This window comes from Candoia aspera, chromosome 1 (assembly GCF_035149785.1).
Source record: "Candoia aspera isolate rCanAsp1 chromosome 1, rCanAsp1.hap2, whole genome shotgun sequence".
Lineage (NCBI taxonomy): Eukaryota > Metazoa > Chordata > Lepidosauria > Squamata > Boidae > Candoia > Candoia aspera.
This window is the reverse complement of record NC_086153.1, coordinates 20,234,992-20,256,043: the sequence shown is the minus strand read 5'-3', so window position 1 is coordinate 20,256,043 and position 21,052 is coordinate 20,234,992. Positions and strand designations below refer to the sequence as shown.

At 41.5% G+C, this 21,052-nt stretch overlaps 1 protein-coding gene across 1 annotated transcript; it reads left to right on the top strand.

Moving 5' to 3' along the window:
• Positions 1 to 1,598: 1,598 nt before the first annotated feature.
• On the top strand, positions 1,599 to 20,712 carry FKBP6 (FKBP prolyl isomerase family member 6 (inactive)). The gene is made up of 9 exons (XM_063301534.1): positions 1,599 to 1,715; positions 2,906 to 3,020; positions 12,138 to 12,227; positions 12,753 to 12,955; positions 14,670 to 14,789; positions 15,598 to 15,792; positions 17,207 to 17,316; positions 18,427 to 18,518; positions 20,641 to 20,712. Exons 1-9 carry the CDS (start codon positions 1,614 to 1,616, stop codon positions 20,667 to 20,669), a joined length of 1,056 nt encoding a protein of 351 aa, XP_063157604.1. The 5' UTR covers positions 1,599 to 1,613; the 3' UTR covers positions 20,670 to 20,712.
• The last annotated feature ends 340 nt before the right edge of the window (positions 20,713 to 21,052 follow it).

Here is a 21,052-nt window from a genome sequence, read left to right as displayed (position 1 = left end):
CATCCCTGGTTGTTCCATTACATTTAGTACAGCATGACATGCAACTATCACCAAATAATTCCTACTTTCAGACATACCCAAAGCAATTTTAATTTGTGTGTGCCTTTGAGTCAGTTTTTGACTCCTGGTGACTGCCTAGTCTCTGCAGTTTTCTTGGCAAGGTTTTTTGGAAGTGGTTTGCCATTGCCTGCTTCCTATTGCTGAGAGGGAGTGATTGGCCCACAGCTTTGTTCCTCAGGAGGGTCTAGAACCTCCAGGCTCCTGGTTTCTAGCTACCACTACTCCAAACTGGCTCTCTGCAACAATCCAGTCGGCATCAATTTATGCTTTCTAACTTATCAGTTCTTAGATTACAGTATACAATCCATAACATATTTACAAAGGATCAACCAACTTTGTCCACACCCTCAGACTGGTGTTTCCTAGGCAAAATAGTCTTCTAACACTCCTGCCCACTTTTATTTTGTGCTACAATAAATAGTAGTAAGCAAAAAAAGAGAAAGCCATATTGATTATAAACAGGAAAGAAAACTCAAAATCTATCCGAAGCGATATATTTATTAGCTTCACTGAAGCTCAGAATACAAAACAACTTTTGGAGCTTTAAAAAGATCTTCAAGGTTATTTTCAAAATCACAGGAAAGCAGAGACAAGGAAGACTGAATACATGTGGTGGATTAATGTGGAAGTAAACCACAAGCATGTAAAATGTCAGGAGATAGAGGTGATACTGGCTGCATTCACAGCTCAGTATGGTTGTGCCATAAACTAAACATACTAAACCACACACAACTGAGGTTACCAAGCTTCACACATTGCACACTAGGTCTTTAACCTAGTTAAGAGTGTTTTGCATTTACAATCATTAAACTACTTATCCAATATGCAAAAGATTACTGAGAATTATGACAATCATGGTCCATTATATTTTTATCCTGCACTTCCCTGGAATTTACAACAGCATGTAAAGCCCTCAACTCTTCACTATTTACATATACTTTCATGTTGTAGTTTTTTGTTCATATTTCACATTAAGCCTTCCAGATGTCAGTCTAATTGGGATATGAGATAAATAGGCTATCTATACAAGAAGGCTGAAATACTTTGGCCACATCATGAGAAGACAGGACACCCTGGAGAAGATGCTGATGGTAGGGAGAGTGGAAGGCAAAAGGAAGAGGGGCCGACCAAGGGCAAGATGGATGGATGATATTCTAGAGGTGACGGACTCGTCCCTGGGGGAGCTGGGGGTGTTGACGACCGACAGGAAGCTCTGGCGTGGGCTGGTCCATGAAGTCACGAAGAGTCGGAAGCGACTAAACGAATAAACAACAAATACAAGAAGGCACCGGTTCTAAAAGAACTGTAAGCCCCAGTTTACAGAATACTACAGCCTCTCTCCACTAAGGCTCCAGAGCTAAAAGCCAGTGGCTAAGCACCTGGGGCTTGTAAAACTGGGCCTGGCTGGTGGCATGAGACCTCGGTTGTTCCCTGCATCCGATTGGTCGAGGGCTGCAAGGATTCGTAGGGATGCGTTGCGATTGGTTTCGGCGGGAAGGGTACGGACGCCACGGAGACCATTGCTCCAACTACTGCAGCAGAAAGCCACGGAGATGAGGCGAGGGGGCGACCGGCCCTGGCGCTACCTGGACGCAGGGCAGCTTAACGGGATCAGTCTGCGAGCAGGAGAAGGCAGCGGGGCGGGAGACGTCGGGGTGAGCCGAAGGAAAAGGTTTCTTGACGTCCTTCTGCACGGCTCGCGCCACCCTCGCAACTCACCCGTTTCGACGAAGTCGCGAAGGAAGGGTGGAATGGCACCCGAAGGCTTAAACGCTGACCGGTTCTGTCTTGTCGGGAGAGGGGGCCAAAGTAATTTTGAAAATGGAGCCTAATTGGTGCTGCTTCCTGTCAGGCTACTATACTTGTATGCAAAACAAATGCGGACAATCACTGGGTGGCCTCGAAGAGTTATTTCTTTTCAGCCCAAGCCTGGTAGATTTATCTCAAGTCAGATCATTTTTGGGTAATCCTGGGATTGAAGGCAGACCTTCTGATGTTGTGCTGGCTTTTCTTCGTCTGCTCTAAATTATTTTATCTGCTACCTCCCACCACATATCTATGGGCACATAATGTTGGTCTCTTAGACTGTATAGAATGCATGGGTTTTCACATGTTAAAGTGTAGTTTGTTCAATAAGTGAGTTGGCTAGAGTTCCCACATTGTGTTAATCCGTAACCAAAATTTACAACAAGTTACTGGACTCTCTCTGCCTGCTAAGCAAAAACCAAAGGAATGACATTAAGGCTAATAAATGAAGCCAGCCAATGTTTCTCCTTCCCTCACCTAAAGGGACCAGGGTGTTTTAGAAAATAAATTCAGGTAAATGTGTTTTATACAAAAAAAGTATATATAAACTGTTCTAATCAATGTTTTGGTCATACTTCTTGATAATTTTAAATAAGTTTTATTGTAATTTACTATTCAGACCAAATGCAAAATATACAGTATAACAATGATGGAATTAAAATTTTACATGATCAACTCAGTAAATAATAAGATAAATTACCACAAATTAAAAATTAGATTAATAAGAATTTAACTGAAGCAGTCTAGCTGTTTCCTCAATCAAAAGGGTTATAAACTTCAAGCTCAGTTAAAGAAAATAAGGATTATATAGTAATAAATACACTAGACAATCAGTATCTGTAGCGTATTGATTCTGCATATTTTATATATCTTCAAAACAACCAAAGGTAAAGCATTTAGCAAATATTTTATTAAGATCATTTTAATAGTGTATCTGATAAAGGGTTAACAGTCATCCAAAGCTCTTTCAGGATGGATTTTGATTTCATAAAAGAGATCAATATTATGCTTAGCATATTCTTATGTTCATTGTTCCAAGTCTCACCAGCGGTTGGGTCAACGTATGCAGGATATTACTGGTGACAGAGGAGTGTTGAAAGAAATAATCCGAGATGGCTCCGGTGAGACGGTTCCTCCTGATGCATCAGTATTAGGTAACATAGTTGCATTGATTTGTTTGTGGCTTATAAGGGTCTATTGAAAATTGGTATTGTGTTGTGCCTATTTTCTCCCTATTTAATTAAGAATTGGAGAAGGATGATTAAAAGATGGGATTTGTAATTAGCAAATTGATCATGTTTTAAAATTAACATCTGTTCCATGTGCCCTGAAATATATTAGGCAAATATCTTCATTAATTATATTGTTATGCCTCTAAGGGAGTTCTTTATTAGGGCTGTGCTTTAGATTCAAAGGTAAAAAAAATTCCAGAATGCTTACATAGCACTTGAGTAACAGCATAGCTGCATCAGTAAAATTAAAGTACATATGTCTCAAGTCTGTCCTAGAAACCTTCTGGGTCTATGTACCCTGACTCTGCCTTGGTGTAGTAGTTTGGAAGTTACTGCTACCACCACCTATCTTTCAGGGAGCACCTCTTGGCATCCTCCCCCTAACTACACAGTGTGTGTGTGTGTGAGAGAGAGAGAGAGGACTCCCACAACGTTGCTGCTTTTTTTGGGGGGGGGGGCAAATTAAAAGGAAAAAATGAGAAAGAAATCATATTGAATCACCTTCTGTCCCTTTAGCATTGAGGTATGTGGCTAGAGTAATCAACCCGTTTTCCTTCTTCCCTTTGCGAAATAGACTAATTTATAAGAGATAACTAAAATTTAACTTTATTTCAGAAAAGGAAAAAAAATAAAAATCTCTTTTTAACCTTAAGGTTTTTTTTTAATCCATTCAATCATGTCTGATTCTCAGAGACTGCCTAGACAGTCCCTGCAGTTTTCTTAGCAAGGTTTTTCAGAAGTGGTTTGCCATTGTCTCCTTCCTAGGGCTGAGAGAGACTGGCTGGCCCTAGTACCTAAGGTGGGATTAGAACTCAGTCTCCCAGTGTCTAGCCTGATGTCTTTAACTGTCATGAGCACTGATGGTGAGCAGGAGGGGACCCCTATCCAGGGGGGAAAACGCATGTGTAGTAGTGAGGAGTTGAGCTGCCATTCAAAGAGACACAGAACAGACCCGCCTTGACTTTTGGGGTTTATCTGTCTGGGTTTTCCCACGCTTCTTCAGTTTGTTAGGATTTTCTGTCTAATGTAGCAGTAATAAAATACTAGAGACCTATTCCTCATCTCAGCGTGGTTCCTGACTGTTAGGACATCAATCCTAACAAGCTCCTACTCCCATTGAAAGAGGGAGGAACAAAAAAAAAACATTTGGGAAAATGTCTTCGGAAAACCAGGAAATTCGGCAAGCCATCCAACAACTGGCAGCAGCCTTGCAACAACACCAGCAACAAGTAGATCTCCAGATCAACACATTACAAGCAGCTATGCTACAGCAGTTACAACAACCAGCTCTGATTAACCCACAACCGGTGCCAGCAGCAGCAGCAGCTCCGCCAGTAGTCTTGAGATCCCACGGCAGTTTACCAGAGAAGTTTGGAGGAGAAGCAGGACAGTTGAGAACCTTTCCCACACAGTGCACAATGTTTTTCGACAGCAGACCGGCAGAGTTCCCAACAGACCGAACCAGAGTCACCTTTATTTTAAGTCTGCTAAAGGGCCCAGCAGCCAAATGGGCTATTCCCATGGTGGAGAACAACGATCCAATTCTCAATGACTACCAGAATTTTCTGGCAGGGTTCCGAGCACACCTTGAAAACCCGATCAGAGAGGTCACTGCCAGCCAGGAAATTCGGAAGCTCAAGCAAGGCAACAGGAGGGTGGGAATTTACATTGCTGATTTCAAGCTGTTAGCAGGAGATCTGAACTGGAATGAGAGTGCTTTGAAAGACCAATTCATACGGGCTGGATGAGGAAATTAAAAATGAATTAGTGCGCCAGGGAACGCCAGCTACTTTAGAAGGTTTATATCAGCTGTCTGTGGTCATAGACGCCAGGCTAGAAGAGCTCAGACAGATGCAGCCGGGGAGAGGCAGGGGCTTCAGAGCACTTCCAGGATTTTCAGCGCTCTCTGCAGCATCTCTCTACTCAGGACCAGAGGAGCCGATGCAGATCAGGGCAAGCAGGAGGCTTACTTCCGAGGCTGAGAGACAGGAGGAGAGAGAGAGCCCTCTGTTTCTACTGCGGAGTCCCAGGGCATATGGTGAGAGCTTGCCCAGCGAGAAGCCAAGCAAATTCTGTAAGAGCCCCAGGGCAAGCAGAAGAACCAAGAGCTACCTCCACTTCTACTTCCAACCAGGGAAACTCCATCAGTCTCCCTCCACAGAGCTCAGCAGGGAGACAATTAAGAAGGGCTCATTCCGAGGATTCCAGGCAATCCTTTTACTACTTTGCAGTCATAATGCACGTAAACCCAGAGCACCAGGTCAAGCTAGAGGCTCTCGTGGATTCCGGAGCTTCCACCAATTTTATTGATGTACAGACTGTACAAGACCTGAACATCCCGACCATGGAATTGCCACGTCCCATAGAAGTTGAGACCATTGATGGCCAGCCCCTCAAGGCAGGACCGATTTGAAGTTTCATAGAACCTTTGCAACTAACAACAGGAGACCACACTGAGTGGATCCAACTTTATGTTACTGCATCACTTAACGTGCCTATAGTCCTGGGCACACCTTGGCTGAAGATCCACAACCCGTTGTTGGACTGGACTACAGGAGCAGTCTCCTTCCCAGCTAAGGAATGCCAGCACCACAAGATTCAAGCTGCTCTTCTCTCTCCAGCAACCAACGCAGTCACGGAAGCAGGGGGGGTCCAGTTGCCAGCCAAGTATGCAGATTTTGCAGATGTTTTCAGCGAACAAGAGGCCACAGCACTACCCCCCCATAGGGACTGTGATTGCACTATTGAGTTGATACCAGGAGCCAAGATTCCAGCAAGGAAACAATATCCCATGTCCCCCAAGGAACTAGCCACCTTAAAAGATTACTTGGATTCTAATCTCCAGAAGGGTTTCATCCGACCATCTACTTCCCCAGCATCTGCTCCTACAGTCTTCATACCAAAGAAGTCTGACCTGTTGGCACCGGCAGCTCAGGAGGCACCCATGAGAGTGGTTCATGATTTCAGCTCCCTCAATAAGGTCACGGTCAAAGAAAATTACCCACTCCCCCTAATATCTGATCTGCTGGATCACTTACAGAAAGCACGCATTTTTACTAGGTTGGATGTCAGGAATGTGTACAATCTGATCTGGATGAAAGAGGGGCATGATTATCTGACTGCCTTCGATACCAGGTTTGGTAAATTTGAGTACCTTGTTTTGCCATTTGGCTTGACTAACGCAGGAGCCATATTTTCCCGATCTATGAATCAAATTTTCTCTGATTTACTAGATAAGTATCTGGTCATTTATCTAGATGACATATTAACATTCTCTGAGGATGCTACAACTCATGTAACCCATGTACGTAATGTCTTACAAAGACAGAGAACAAGCTGTTCGCCAAGCTAGAGAAGTGTGCCTTCGATTTAACTGAATTACATTTCCTGAGCTATAGAATATCAACAGGAGGCATATCCATGGATCCTTCAAAGGTCCAGGCAATTCTCTCTTGGCAACCCCCCCGCAATGTGTAAGATGTACAAAAATTCCTAGGATTCGCCAATTTCTATAGAAAATTTATAAATAAATTTAGTGACAGGGCCAAACCCCTCACACAGCTTTTGAAGAAAGGATCCAAATTCCTTTGGGGGGAGAGGGAGCAAGCAGCCTTCCAAGAATTTAAGCAACTCTTTGCATCCCAGCTGCTTTTAAAGCATCCTGATCCCACGAAGCAATTCATAATGCATTCAGATGCTTCAGATTTTGCTACTGCTGCTGTTTTATTGCAATATACTGACAAAGCAGGGAAGACATTGCTTCCTTGTGCCTTTTTCTCTCGCACGCTCTTGCCGGCAGAGAGGAACTATGATGTTTTTAACAAGGAGTTGCTGGCAATTAAAGCAGCATTTCAAGAGTGGAGGCACTGGCTAGAAGGTGCAACCTTTTCTGTGGAAGTTTGCACTGATCACAAGAATTTACAGCTTCTACAAAACACCAGATCCCTCACTCCATGCCAAATCAGATGGAGCCAGTTTTTCTCTAGTTTCAATTTTGTTATTTCTTATGTTCCCGGGGCGCAGAACCGTTTGGCAGATGCCTTGTCTCGATCCATTCAGGCAACCCCCACTACTCACCAGGAGGTCCAGGCTACTATATTACAATCTCACAACTTTGATCAGTCTATGAGGGGGAACCAGACAGAGTTTTTAGCAGCAGGCAGACAAGCAGAGGACCTATTTACAAGAGTCAGAGCTCAACAACAACAGGATCCATATGCCAGGGCCAGGATGGATGACCTCCAGAGGGGCCCGCAAGACACTGCCTCCCCATTTAATGTGGAAGCAGGAATCCTCTGGCATAGTGGGTGATTATACATTCCCCCCTCATTGAGGGAAGAAGTACTGAGACTGCCATGACCATCAAGCGGCAGGCCACGGAGGTGTTTTCAAAACTCTCCATAGAGCTCTGAGAGACTACTGGTGGCCTAAGATGACTGCAGACATAAAGGGTTACGCTGCTTCTTGTCACACCTGCAGACAAGACAAGCCTCTCCCAGGGAAGCCCACAGGACTCTTGCAACCCCTACCCACCCCCAGTAGACCTTGGGATACAATCTCCATGAATTTCATCACTGATTTACTCCTGGTCCAGGGGCTGACTTCCATACTAGTGGTGGTGGACCTTTTCACTAAAATGGCGCATTTTATTCCTTGCAAGGGCCTCCCATCTGCGCAAGCCACAGCACAGTTGTTTATGGACCATGTTTTTAGGTATAGAGGCATGATAAATCACTTGGTGAGTGACAGAGGCCCTCAGTTCACTTCCAGGTTCTGGAGGGCCCTTTTCCAGTCATTAGGGGTCCAGATCCACCTATCATCATCGCATCATCCTGCTAGTAATGGGCAAGCTGAGAAAATTAACCAATGGTTACAGCAGTATCTCAGGTGTTATACCACTTATCAGCAAGACAATCGGCCAGCCCTGCTCCCTATGGCAGAATTTACTTATAACAACTCTTTGCAATCCTCTACCAAGAAGTCTCCTTTCCAAGCACTCTATGGGGTTAACCCTCGGGTGTTGCCCACCTCCTCCCAGTAGGGAGCTGTTCCAGCCGCGGCTGATTTTCTTAAAGAGCAACAAGCCGCACAGGAGTTGTTAAAGGAGCAGCTGAACAGGGCAAAGAGTGCTTACAAGAGAGCTGCAGATGCTCACAGACGAGGGGCCAGCGATTGCGGTAGGAGACAAAGTGTGGCTCTCTACCAAGTTTTTGATCTCTACCAGGCCTTCCAAGAAGTAGGACTCTTAAGTTTGTGGGCCCTTTCGCTGTGGTACAGCAGATAAATCCAGTGGCTTATCGTTTACAGCTACCAGCATCCATGAAAGTCCATCCAGTGTTTCACAGAGCCTTGCTAGCCAAAGACCCTCCCCCAAGTGCCTTACGATCACAAATGCCCCCCCCTCCAGTAATTGTGGATGGGGAGGAGGAATACGAAGTCGAAATTCTGGACTCTAGGAAGAGGGGAAGGGGCATCCAATATTTAATACACTGGAAAGGGTACCCTGAGGAAGAGCACACGTGGGAAAATGCCAGAGATGTGCATGCACCAGTGCTGGTTCAACAATTCCATCAGCTTTTCCCTCACAAACCCAAGCCTCGCACTCTACCAGAGATTCCTCACTTGACTGAGCAAGCAGAGGAATCCCAAGCAGAGGAGTTCGTAAGTTGGCAACCTCCACCCCCGCCAGAGGCTCTGAGGCCCAAGCAAGAGGAGAAGGGGGAGCCGCAGCCCTCCACCTCCGGCTTCAATTTCCCAAGGGGGAGGGGGGAAGAATCTTCTAATAATTTAGCTATTTTCCAGCAGCAGCCACCCGGGCCAGAAGCGTTATCAGACCTGGAGAGCAGCACTGATTCGTCCTTGGAGGAGTTTTCCTTTGAAGAATTTCCGTCGTTGCCTAGTTCCCATGGGAGCTTGGAGGGGGAGATGGACTCTCATGAGACTTTGGAGGGAGGGAGGAACTCTAGAGAGGAGGGAGCTGAAATGGAATGTAAATCTGGAGGGGAGGGTGATGTCATGAGCACTGATGGTGAGCAGAAGGGGGCCCCTATCCAGGGGGGACAACGCATGCGTAGTGGTGGTGAGTTGAGCAGCCATTCAAAGAGACACAGAACAGACCCGCCTTGACTTTTGGGGTTTATCTGTCTGGGTTTTCCCACGCTTCTTCAGTTTGTTAGGATTTTCTGTCTAATGTAGCAGTTATAAACACTAGAGACCTATTCCTCATCTCAGCGTGGTTCCTGACTATTAGGACATTAACCACTACACCAAAGTGGCTCTTTTAACCTTAAGTCATCATTTGCAAATCATTCAGTGGCAAAGGAGATAGAAATGGAGAACTGTTAAAATCACAGATGGCAACTTAAAAGGATCTCCCATAGAAGAAAAAAATATATATAAGGCTTTGGGCAAATTTCAAAATGATTCTGGTCTGGCTCTAGAGGCAACTGTTCTGTAAGGGGGTTCCCAGTTGCATAAAACAGTTACTGAGCTTGTGCAGAGTAGTAAGTACCAAAGACAATAATGCTTAAATAACACAGAAGAAATAAAGATTTAAATTCTAATGTTTTCTGGCAAGACTGTTTACCTATACCTTAGGAAAAAATGGATTCCTAAAGCAATCTTGCTTCCCTGAACTTTTCCAGCATATAGATTCCAACCTTTAATCAGAGGCTTAGGAGAATGATGTCACTTCTTTTACCTAGCCATAATACCCAGCTTCTGCCTCCATTTCAAAAGACAAAAATCCAGCAGAAAGGGGTTTGTGAGTCTATGTGATCCTAAGCCATGCCTCAGCTTATTGAAATTCAAATGTAGGCTCTCAGAAAATGTGGGGTGGGGCTTGCCTGTCCATTCATTACAGTAACACGTAGTAGCTGCATCTTTTTGGGTGGATTGCACAGCTGCCCACTACAACTCAATCCAAGGAAAATACATATTTGATTTCAGGAATTATTGATAGGTGCTATGTAAGCTCCAGAGTATCTTTTTGTCTTCAGACCTGAAGAGCAGCACAGCTCTCTTTACTATGAATTGTAGAAGAAATTTCCATCTCTTTCCTTTAATAGCTTCATTCTGTAATGCTGAGAATTATTTCCCTCAAAATTTAATTTAATTTATTGAATATAGCCTGATTCCAAATGACTCTGAGCAGCAACAAAAAAGCATTTTAAAAATAAATATAACTGGTATTGGTGAGCTTAAAGTTTTTTCAAAACAATCCTAAAGAATAGATTAACTTTTGGTTTCAAACCAGTATTTCACAAAGGACTATTTGGTCTGATAACTTCTACAGTTTCTGTTTAGGAAGCCATTGAGTTCTCTGTTTGAATATTGGCATGTATACAGCAATATTGGATTATCTATAGTCATTAAATTACATAAAACAGCCTTCACATTAAGTACTCAAGATTGGTTATCATTCACTACTGAAGATTTTCTGGTCAATATATAGAATAAAATCTATAGAAAGAAGTATAAAATATAAACATGGAATTTAAAACAAACCAACAACAGCATAAGATCAGAGTAAAATGAATCAGAATGCAGAGTATCACAGAAGTGTATGAAGTTACCTGAAAAGGAAGTAAATGCTTTAGAAAACACTGCAGGGGGATTAATTTGTTAAGTATGCTTGAGGTGTTTGGCAGCATTCTAACTGAAATGGTATAAGAGGTGAGACAAGCAAAAATTGAGAAGTGACGTTTAACTTTACAGCATACAGTCCAGATTTTTAATTGCTCAGCGGGTCATTGCGAAATGTGGGAAAGAAAGTATATTGAATTAATGTAAGTGTATGATAAAGTTAATAGACTTCATTACGGACTGTTTTGCTCGACTATGGAGTTGAAAGTTGGTTGCTGAATGTGATAACAATACATGACGCAAGTAAACCATACAGTAACAATAAAGGAATGCTTAGTAAATGATTTCACATTGAGTAGGAAGTAAGACAAGGATGTGTGATACACCCTTAATTGTCTAGTGAATTTATAGATAAATGTATAAGGAATGCTTGTGATAATGGTGTGCTGTCAGCTGAGACCAAGAATGATTTACAGCAAATGTTAGATTGCATGAGGCAATGCAGAGAGTGGATATGAAAATTAATGCATCAGAAATTATTGTAATTATGTTTGACCAGAAAAGTTGAATGAGTTATGACCCAAATATAATAAATATATGACTGACCAAAAAACTATAATAAATATATGAATTTGTGTGCCTTGGTAGAATGTTTAATAAAGGAGGAAAGATGGAGAATTTTTAATATATGCAAATGCTCATAAGAAGGTACTTACTAGTGTATAGTCTATTGTAAGGAATGAATGTATTGAGGAAAGTAAAAATGACAGCGTGTGCATGTTTCTGCCTACTTGCATACAGTGTATGGAAATAAACATATCTGAAGAAACAAAAGGTGAGTTCAGTACAAATGGAGTACTTAAGAAATGTGTGTAGTAAAACCTGCAGAGGTAGGTCAAGAACAAATGGGTGTTGAATGAATGAAATACAAAATGGACTAACAGGTACTTTGAGGTGGTTTGGTCATATAGAGAGAATGAATGAAGTTGAAATCACAAAAGAAAGGAGAAGATCAAGAAAGTTGTGGTTGGATTGAATTGATGAGATTCACAGAAAGAGAGGTGAGAAGTTTAAAGAACAAAACACAGTATATGAAGTGTGTGTGGATGTGGTAGAAACAAGGTGGTCTGCAAGAATATAAAGGTATGGAGAGGCATAATGAATGGTGTTAGTGTAAAATAGATTTAGCTATTTTTTGGTTTTTTGTCTTAGTATTTCTTATTTTACTTCTGCACTTTGCATAACACCATTTAATTCCAAAAGGGACAAGTGTGATGGATAATGTGTTCCTTGATCAATGAACTTGATACAATGTCAAACATCAACAAACCTCAAAGAAAATACAACAAAGCTATTCCTAAGGAAATTCAGCAAAGCTATTTATGCTGATGAAATGAATATGTTCAATGTTTCTCAGTGAAATTTATTTTGTCTCCTCTGATTCTGATCTTTCAGTGAAATTTTCAGGGTATTTAGAACATACAGACAGACCCTTTGACACAAATTGCTTCAGGAAGAACCCCAAACTCATGAAACTTGGTGAAGGTATGTGAAAGATAGATGGTTTGGTGGATGTAAACATAATTTGAGTTCTGATCTAATCAATTTTTTTTTTAATCTCCAATTCTCGGAGACTGCCTGGACAAGTCCTTGCAGTTTTCTTGGCAAGATTTTTGGAAGTGGTTTGCCATTGCCTCCTTCCTAGGACAGAAAGAGAGCGACTAGCCCAAGGTCACCCAGCTGGCTTTGTGCCTAAGGTGGCACTAGACCTCACGGTCTCCTGGTTTCTAGCCCAGTGCCTTAACCACTGCACCAAACTGGCTCTCAGTCAAATCAATAAACACTTGCATAGACATCTGGTCTGATGCACTGTAACCTTTTATCCTCAAAATGTTCTCCGTTGTCACTTCTTGAATTATTTTCTGTCACCTCTGAACAAACTAATTTGCTATGTGCGCTTTTGCCATCTCTGTGTTTTCTGCATGATTCTCCTTCTGCAATCAGTTCAAAACAACTAGTAATGCTGTATGGAAATTTTGGAAATAAGGATTTTCTGTTTTGCTTTCCTAGATATTACTCTGTGGGGTATGGAAGTTGGATTACTGACAATGAGAAAAGGAGAGTTGGCAAGATTTCTCTTCAAGCCAAAATACGCTTTTGGAACTTTGGGTTGCCCTCCTTTGATTCCCCCTAGTTCCACAGTGTTGTTTGAAGTTGAGCTTCTGGACTTTCTGGACTCAGCAGAATCAGACAGGTTCTTTGATCTGCCTCCTGTGAGTTGTCGAATTTATATCTAATAGTCCAAATTAGTAACTTTCAATTACATCTCCTGAAATAAGTTAGAGAGTTTTTGATCTGTAAGTTTATGCAGCAGTGTTGCTTGTGAAACAGTAATTTTTACCACCAAGGAGAAAATCACTCCTTGTGATATTGAGGTTGGAGCATACTCTCTGCCATGACTATAGAAAAGGTGAAAGCATTGGATTTGGAGGGTAGCGGTTGAAGGGCCAAAATATATGTAATTAAAGACAAAACTTCTACATCTGACCTGTGGTAAAAATCTTGTTGGCCTTACATTCAATCTAAGAATGGATGAATCTTGGCAGTTTTGTTTTCCTGCACACTAAGTGTTTTCTTGTTCGATCTTAATTTCGTTCCATATTGTTTATGAAGAAAAATGTGGATTTTGATAGCACTAAGCAAAATGAGCCACACAAAATTATCCCATTTCTAGCCAAGATACAAAAAAAGCTGATCAGTCTTTCATATGTAGTGTCAAATCTTGCATTTTTCTTTTCCATTTAGCTGTATGGAGGAGGGGAATAGCTTAATGGGAAATAAAAAATAAATCACAGATCAGCCTTGATGTTTGTTAGCTTAGCTGCTGCTGTTGAGTGTCAAACTTTCTTCTTCAGTTTATGGAATTGCCAAAAATGGGCATTTACAGGTAGTCCTTGGGTTACAACCACTCATTCAGCGACTGTTCAAAGTTACAATGGCGCTGAACAAGGGGGACTTACCACCAGTCCTTGAAGTTGCAGCTGTTGCAGCATCCCTGCAGTCATGTGATTGCGATCCAGGTGCTTGGCAACCAGCCTGCAATTACCATGGTTGCAGTGTCCTCCAGTCACGCGATCACCATTTGCAACCTTCCCTGCCGGCTTCCCACAAGCAAAGTCAATGTGGAGGCCAGCAAGAGGTTGTAAGTTGCTCCAGCTGCTTTTTCTCCCAAGGAGCCCCCAGACGGCATGAGAATCTCATACTCCGTAACGTCTGTACTCTGTAGCACCTGTGCTCCATTGCTCTCACCCACTGGCCTGCTTGCCTGGAACATGGTTTCAGTGCCTCTTCCCATGTCGGGGTCACTTGAGGTCCTCATTTAATAACCCATGTGGTCCTTGCTTAAGGATATCCTGTTTGCACCCATAATCTTACTTAAACATTTTCTGTGTTGCCTTTATTGTACTATGCTGTAACTTCTCACTTTCTTTTGCTTCCCTTAAAATAGTCACACTCTCCAACCTCGTTCATGGCAGATGTCAGTCATGATTAGATTTATAATCTGCCTTATATAAGTGTAGAACAATAAAATAGGAAAAAAGGCAGCAGATTTAATGCAAGCCAAATCAGTAAAATCAGCAGTGGTACCATAGCAAAAGAGGTACATTTTTGCCATTTTCCAAAATGCTGGAAGACTGTGGGCCAAACATACCTTGCTAGGTAGAGAGCATTCCATAGCCTGGACAAGACCCTATCCTGTGTCCACAATACTGCCGAGCTTCTGGTCATGGGGATATTCAAAAGGGCCTCTACACAACTGGGCAAGTTTATAGTAGGAGAGCAGTCCCTCCAAGAGTCGGGCCCTAAGCCATTTAGGGCTTTAAAGGTCTAACCTGTGTGGGTTTCCAGTGTAACAGTTCTAGCTTAAATTTACCTGATAACCTTTGGAACTAATCTCTCTGACCAGACTGTTGCTCCTCTGCATAGGAACAACAGGATGGATTTCCACTGCAGAAAGTACTAAAGGTAGCAGAAACAGAACGTGAGTTTGGCAATTACCTCTTCCATCAGAAACACTTCATGGAAGCCAGGGAGAGGTACAAGCGGGTAAGTAAAACTCAGGGAATAGGGGAGTAAATCACAAACTATGTCTAGAAATTTAAATATAAATTATATCCAGCACAACAGTCTTCCGTTCCTACTCACCCCTAAATTTATAGTTTGCCAGCCTTTTTGAAAAGCAGAATAAGGTCTAGAAAATGCTGTTTTCTGGAAGTTATTATAAAAAGTAACTTCTCAGACTTTATATATGTCAAGTTACCTTGTAATTAGTATGGTTCTGTCATAGTCTTTTAGAAGTACAAAGCTATGTGAAAAACCCACACACTATTGGTTAGAGCTTTATTAAAAGATGGTGGCATTGACCAGAATCTGGACAGGTTTTGATTTGACTGTTGGTGGATGTTCTAAAGTGTTTTTCCCAAGTTTATAAGATTGGGGCACAGCTACATAGAGGAAACAAGGATATGATCATTTAAAAGAGCCTGTGTGGTATAGGGTTAAGGTGGTTCAAGAGACCCAAGCTCTAATCCTAGTGTAGAAGCCCACTGGGTGACCGAACCATTCATTCTTTCTCTCTCAGCACAACCTACCTGACAGAGTGGTGGTTGTGAGAAAAAATAGTGGGACCCCCTTGAGCTCCTGAACAGAAGGCAGGATAAAACACTAAAATAAATACATAAACATTTATTTGAATTGTCTCCCAAATCAGCATCCACGCGAACCAACAACATAAGGCAGTCAGTGCATTTGTCTAATAAGAGCATTTCCAGCAATTCTCTATCACAAATCTTATTGCTGAGCTGCCACTACTTTGTGTGAGCTTACAATTAAATGTCTCATTTCTACTCGTCAGGCTTCTTCAATACTCAATCGTGTGCGGGCCAAGGAAGCTGAAAAAGACAAAGTTGATGCTGCCAAGCTTCTGGTCTTCCTGAACTTATCATTTGTTTGCTTGAAGTTGGAACATCCAGGTCGAGCCCTTGCCTATGGCAAAAAAGCCTTAGAGTTAGATAAGAAGAACGCTAAAGCCCTCTTCAGATGTGGCCAGGTAAGGAGAGGGCTTGTTTGTTTGTTTGTTTCATGTCATGATATCTGGCAGAAGCCTGAGGGGGTGTTTTTTTTTAAATGTCAAAGACTAGCTTTGCTTTCTGCTAGGAAATTGCCAGAGCTGGTTTGGGTAATGGAAACCATGAGCTAAGCCTAATAATTTATTAAGTTAGTGTGTGTTAAATGTTTCAGCTATTTCCATCTTATTACAGTAATTCCTTGGTGTTTTATACTGTAAACTGATTGTAAACACCTCTGAAATTGGCACAATAATCCTTGTTACAGCTCTGACAGTGAAAAGTAGGATGTGAAAAGTTTCCCAGGCTTATTCACCCTCAGATTCTTAGGCCTTGTCTGTGAGTGCCATTAATATGTGAAAAGGTGAGATTTAAATCCTAACAGTAAAACAAATCTATGGAGAATCTGCTTTCTCTTTATAGACTGCATTCTAGTACATGATGTCTAATTACTTCTGCTTTGCTCCTCTTGTACAGGAATCTCAGTTTGGAAATTGATAATGTTTTTGCTTTCCTATCTGCTTCTAATCTAGTTACATCTGCTGACAGAGGAAACCAAACTAAAGTGGTTAGACAATGATCTAAATTACATGTCATGTTAATCTGCAGTTTTATTAAAACATTTTTTTTCTTAAATCACAATTGGTGGGAATGCACGACAAGCTAAGCCATGGTTTCCAGACCACAATAGCTAGATTTTCACAATATTAGACTCATTTTTAAAAAACGGGTACCAACATGGAGACCGTGGATGCCAATATGTCTGCAAATATTTTCCTAAATGCTAATAGTCCCTCTTCTTCATTCTACTTATTTAAAAATAATTTTAAACAACATTAGCTGGCATTCTATATGGGAAAACATTTATTTCTGAGAATGCCTTTGAATTCCACATGTTGCATAGGTATTCTTAAAAAATAAAAATATTGAGTGACTGCAAATCAGTGCTTTGCTTGTAAATGTACCCAATTTAACATAGGTAAGCAATGGTTGACAGGGAGTTTTCTAGGCTGGGGGTGGGTGGGACGAAATAACCTCACCAACTTGACTTGACAGATTGGTATATGGTGTCTATATACTTTAGCTATTTTGTGATAAGTTCCCCCTTCCCCCACTGTATAGCTGTTGTTCCTTCCTTGTGTCTGCAACATGCTCTCAAAACCTGATGTGCACAATAGCCCTAAAATGTTGGGCTTTCAGATCTGGCACATTGTATGAACCCTGTCATTGTGCGCAAGGCTTCTTGCTTACGACCAATAAGGCAGAATTGCAAAGAACTCCAGCCTGTTGTATGAACCTGGCCAATATATCTGTATCTATATCTCCTTTACCTTTTTTTACTCTTCAAGAGAAGTGATCAAACTGCAACTATCTGTATTCCATATTCTTAATTTCCAGGCATGCCTCAACCTGGCAGAGTATGAGACAGCCCGAGATTTCTTGGTCAAGGCTCAGAAAGAGCAGCCCTTCAACCAAGATATTAACAATGAATTGAAAAAGCTGGCCAGGTGATGGAGCACTTTCTTGGCTGCTATTTTTGTAATGAATTAGCGGAATTGGATACTCATGCACTTAGATTCATGGTACCGGTCCAAATTTATTCCTTGCAGCTGTTCAAGTCTCAGTATTCTTCTAATGATTAAACTGTGTATCAGGCTGAGTAAGTGAGCAAACCAAATGGGTAGAAATAGCATTAGTCTGCTACAAGATGGGCTAAATTTCTTGATATTGTGAAGTCCATTGAAACATTGATAAAATGCCAATATAAAATGTGTTTCAATTGTCCAGAGCTTGGAAGCACTGCATTTAGGATATGGGGAAGGTTCCCCAGCCCTCACAAAGCTCCCTGGTTTCTTACAGATGTTCAGTGGGCCCTCATGACTTTCCTCTCTGTTCTTTGCTAAGCCCAGGTTCACTTGTGTTTTCTGGATAACAAACTGCTGGAAAATTGCCTTTATTTAGCAGACTAAAATGCATTTTTGCCTTATGCAAAACAGGACACTTTAATGCTAACTATCTTTCTAAGGCTAGGAAGAGAGTTCCTCTGATTCTTAAAGCTAAAGGTTTTGCAAACCTACTCGCAGGAGAACAGGCATGGTTGGCTTTTGGCATGATTGATTCTGGCTTCTTTAGCAAATATTTTGCTTCTGCTTTACAAATATTGAGTATCTTCTGGAATTTCATGCCTAAAGGGTAATTTGCCAATTGATCATTTTATTGGTCACTGAAAATCTATTAAAAAGAAAATTTAAATGACGTGCAGCATATTCAGCTGTTAAATTTTTAAAATTAATTTTAATGGATATAAAAAAGATAATATAAATGAAAACAATAACAGAGGTACTAAATTTCATTAAATGATGTTCAATATATTCAGCTGTTAGACCTCTGTTGTGGCTCCTGGTGAATATTGTGCTAAAGAAAGTCTGACTTCTCTTTAATAAGCCTTAAACTAAGAGCAAAAGCTGGCAAGATGCAGTTCTTGGTGTTACCAGCCATGCTCAAGCAGTTCTCTAATTCCAGAGGAAACAGTTGTGTTTAGACTGTTTCAAAATGTGTGCTTTTTAAAAACAAACCGGTGGCATTCATGTGCTGAAACAATTTGCTCTAACTTGCAGCTGTTACGGAGATTACATGATGAAAGAAAAGGAGATGTGCTGTAAGATGTTTGCCCCACTTAATTCTCATTCATCAAGAACAGACCTGGAAGGTAATAGGATTGCTTGGGGAGCTGGAGACACTGGCCCTTACGTGAATCTGGGTTGCATCTTGAAGCTCAACTCTCTCTTACACACACACACACACACACACACACACACACACACACACACACACTTGTTTATGCCTGACAATTGCACAGGAATCTGAGCAGAAAAGATGAAGTTGTACTATGCTGCACCAGAAATCCAAAGCATCTTCAGATGGGAATGCAAAGATCAGTCAGTGCCTTGCTCCTTGACAAGAGCATGCTATTCATTCACTCTGCAGCGACTCAGCTATCAAAGCCCTATCCCACCCACCCCCCATTCTATTTAAACGGCTGAAATGTTAATCACCCTGCATAAGGGCAACAGTGTTTTCATTTTTTTATAGTTTCTTCAAATACAGTAATTGGCAACTGCCCATTCTTGCTGGGTAGTAATATTAGTCATGGCCATTTCCATAGTTTACTATAGCCATATCCCACTATAGACTCATCTAGTGGATTTCTTGGAATAGAGGTAACCCAGGTTTGCTATACCTGACTGCTAAGCATGTAGACTTTGTGTCCTGTTCAGACTATGCAGCCAGGCAAGGTCTGATAAAACATGCTTTATTAAATAACTATTTACAATAATTAAGTCCTTGAATACGAAGACTCGAATCAAGAAACCAAACTGGGCACAACAGGCAGCAAAACAGGACTCTCCCTGGACAGATAGACTGGATGCATTCATTAAATGGTGTTCAATATATTCAGCTGTTAGACCTCTGTTGCAAATGTGAAGATTAAACACAGGCAAAGGAATATGTTCATATCCATATCCAAGACCCTTTATGGTACTTACCAAGTAATTTGGGTTATATTTCATGTTTGTAACTTTGACTGTGAAAGGTGTGTCGTCTGATTGAATGTACATGATTATCCTATTAAAGTGCAAGGGAAAGGAGAGGACAGCCAGAAAGTCTTTTGAACCTTCCATCCTCCCCATTATGTTACCCCTGATGTTTGCCACCTGGATGAATGCAGGAAAGAGTGCAAACCCAAGATTGCTAATTGCTTTCTTGCTCACTCTCTCCTGAGTACCATGGGGGCTAAATCTGGGCCAACAGTTGTGCCTATAGAGGTGGAGTATGGACAGTGATTGCTATCTGCTTGCCCTCTTATTTCTTGAGATGAACTATGGGATTGGCCATAAAAGGCACAGCCATCACTTTATCTTCTCAGTTGTTACCTGAGTTCTATCTATAGGCAGCTCAGAGAGGGCTGCTGAGGGAAGTGTTTTTCTTGCTGTGTTGCTTAGAGAGTGAGCAAGCAACAGAAGTTGAAACTCTGCTCGCAGGAGTAATTGCAATCTTCACATTCTGCCTTGATGCCTTTCTTTTTGCAGCAAGGATTGGGCCCCTGAAGGTTGGTCCTCATCTGTCCTCTCCTTCTAAAATATTCTGCCGACCTATATATCCTGCATCTGTCATGCATTAATGGGTGAGATTACAAGTAGGGAGAGATCCAGGGGGAAGAAAAAGAATAGTGATTTGCTTGCTCAACCTCCCTGGGAGTTGCAGAAGATGACTGTCATGAACAAGTCTGCATATTCCTTTGTTCCTTTTAGTGGATGGAGTGGAAGGGTTGGCTTGCTGGGTCTTATTTGCCAGCATCACAGGAAGGGGAGTGATTTCCCTCAGTGACCAATTTTATCTGTCCAGTACTAGCAAGACTGAAGAAAATGACAAAGGCAGTTGTTTAAATGCAGGTGTAGGCTGGGGAATCAGTAAGAGAGCAGAGGTGGGAGTAGGCCTTCCGTGTAACTTGCATACTTGCTTCCCGGTTGATCTGACCTTGCATCCTTTCCCTGCTTTTTTCTAGAGTACACAGAAGGGAAAGGAGAGAGAAGGTTAACTGTACTGTTCATTCTTTGGTTGTCTCTCCTCATCCTGTTCCTTGCCTTTCCTTCAAAATAAAAGTATTACGTATAATTAGACCTTCAATGCACTGATTTAAGGGCATGGTCTCTTGGTAACTCACTAATTTACAAAATTGCTCTTCTATAACCATTATAAAATATTGTTTATATGATTTGACAACAAAAGAAATAAACAGGGATTAAGTCATTGTATATTGGTAATTTCAGAATCTGGCTGTGCAGAAGAAAGGAACTGAACTTAAAACCAAAGGAAAACCATTTCATTATACTTACGATGTGCATCTTTTTGGAAGTATATATGGAAGAGCTATACTTCATTTGGAGTATTCAGAATGGCGTGAATTGTATAGTTCTTATATATAAATAAGTACCGTGTTTGCACAGGCATATGCTTATTTGTGACATTTGGAAGCTTCTGTTGAAGAATTCTTGTGAAGGGAACTTCTCCCTTACTTGGAGAGAAACTTATTTTTTCTGTTAATTTGCTACCCTCTCTAGGATTAAGGTTCCTTAGGAGAATGTAAGTTTGAAACCATTATGTTTTATCATTGTTTGAGAATGTTCTTAAAGAGTGATATTCATGATTTAGAAAAATAAATACGTCTTGAGAGAAAAATGT

What these genes read in the sequence shown, in the direction of transcription:
- FKBP6 (XM_063301534.1), top strand. Translation starts at nt 1,614, where the DNA reads ATGAGGCGAGGGGGCGACCGGCCCTGGCGCTACCTGGACGCAGGGCAG. An exon ending in GAATTGAAAAAGCTGGCCAG is followed by an intron (nt 17,317 to 18,426) that starts GTGATGGAGCAC and finishes TCTAACTTGCAG; the next exon opens with CTGTTACGGAGATTACATGA. An exon ending in ATCAAGAACAGACCTGGAAG is followed by an intron (nt 18,519 to 20,640) that starts GTAATAGGATTG and finishes TGGTAATTTCAG; the next exon opens with AATCTGGCTGTGCAGAAGAA.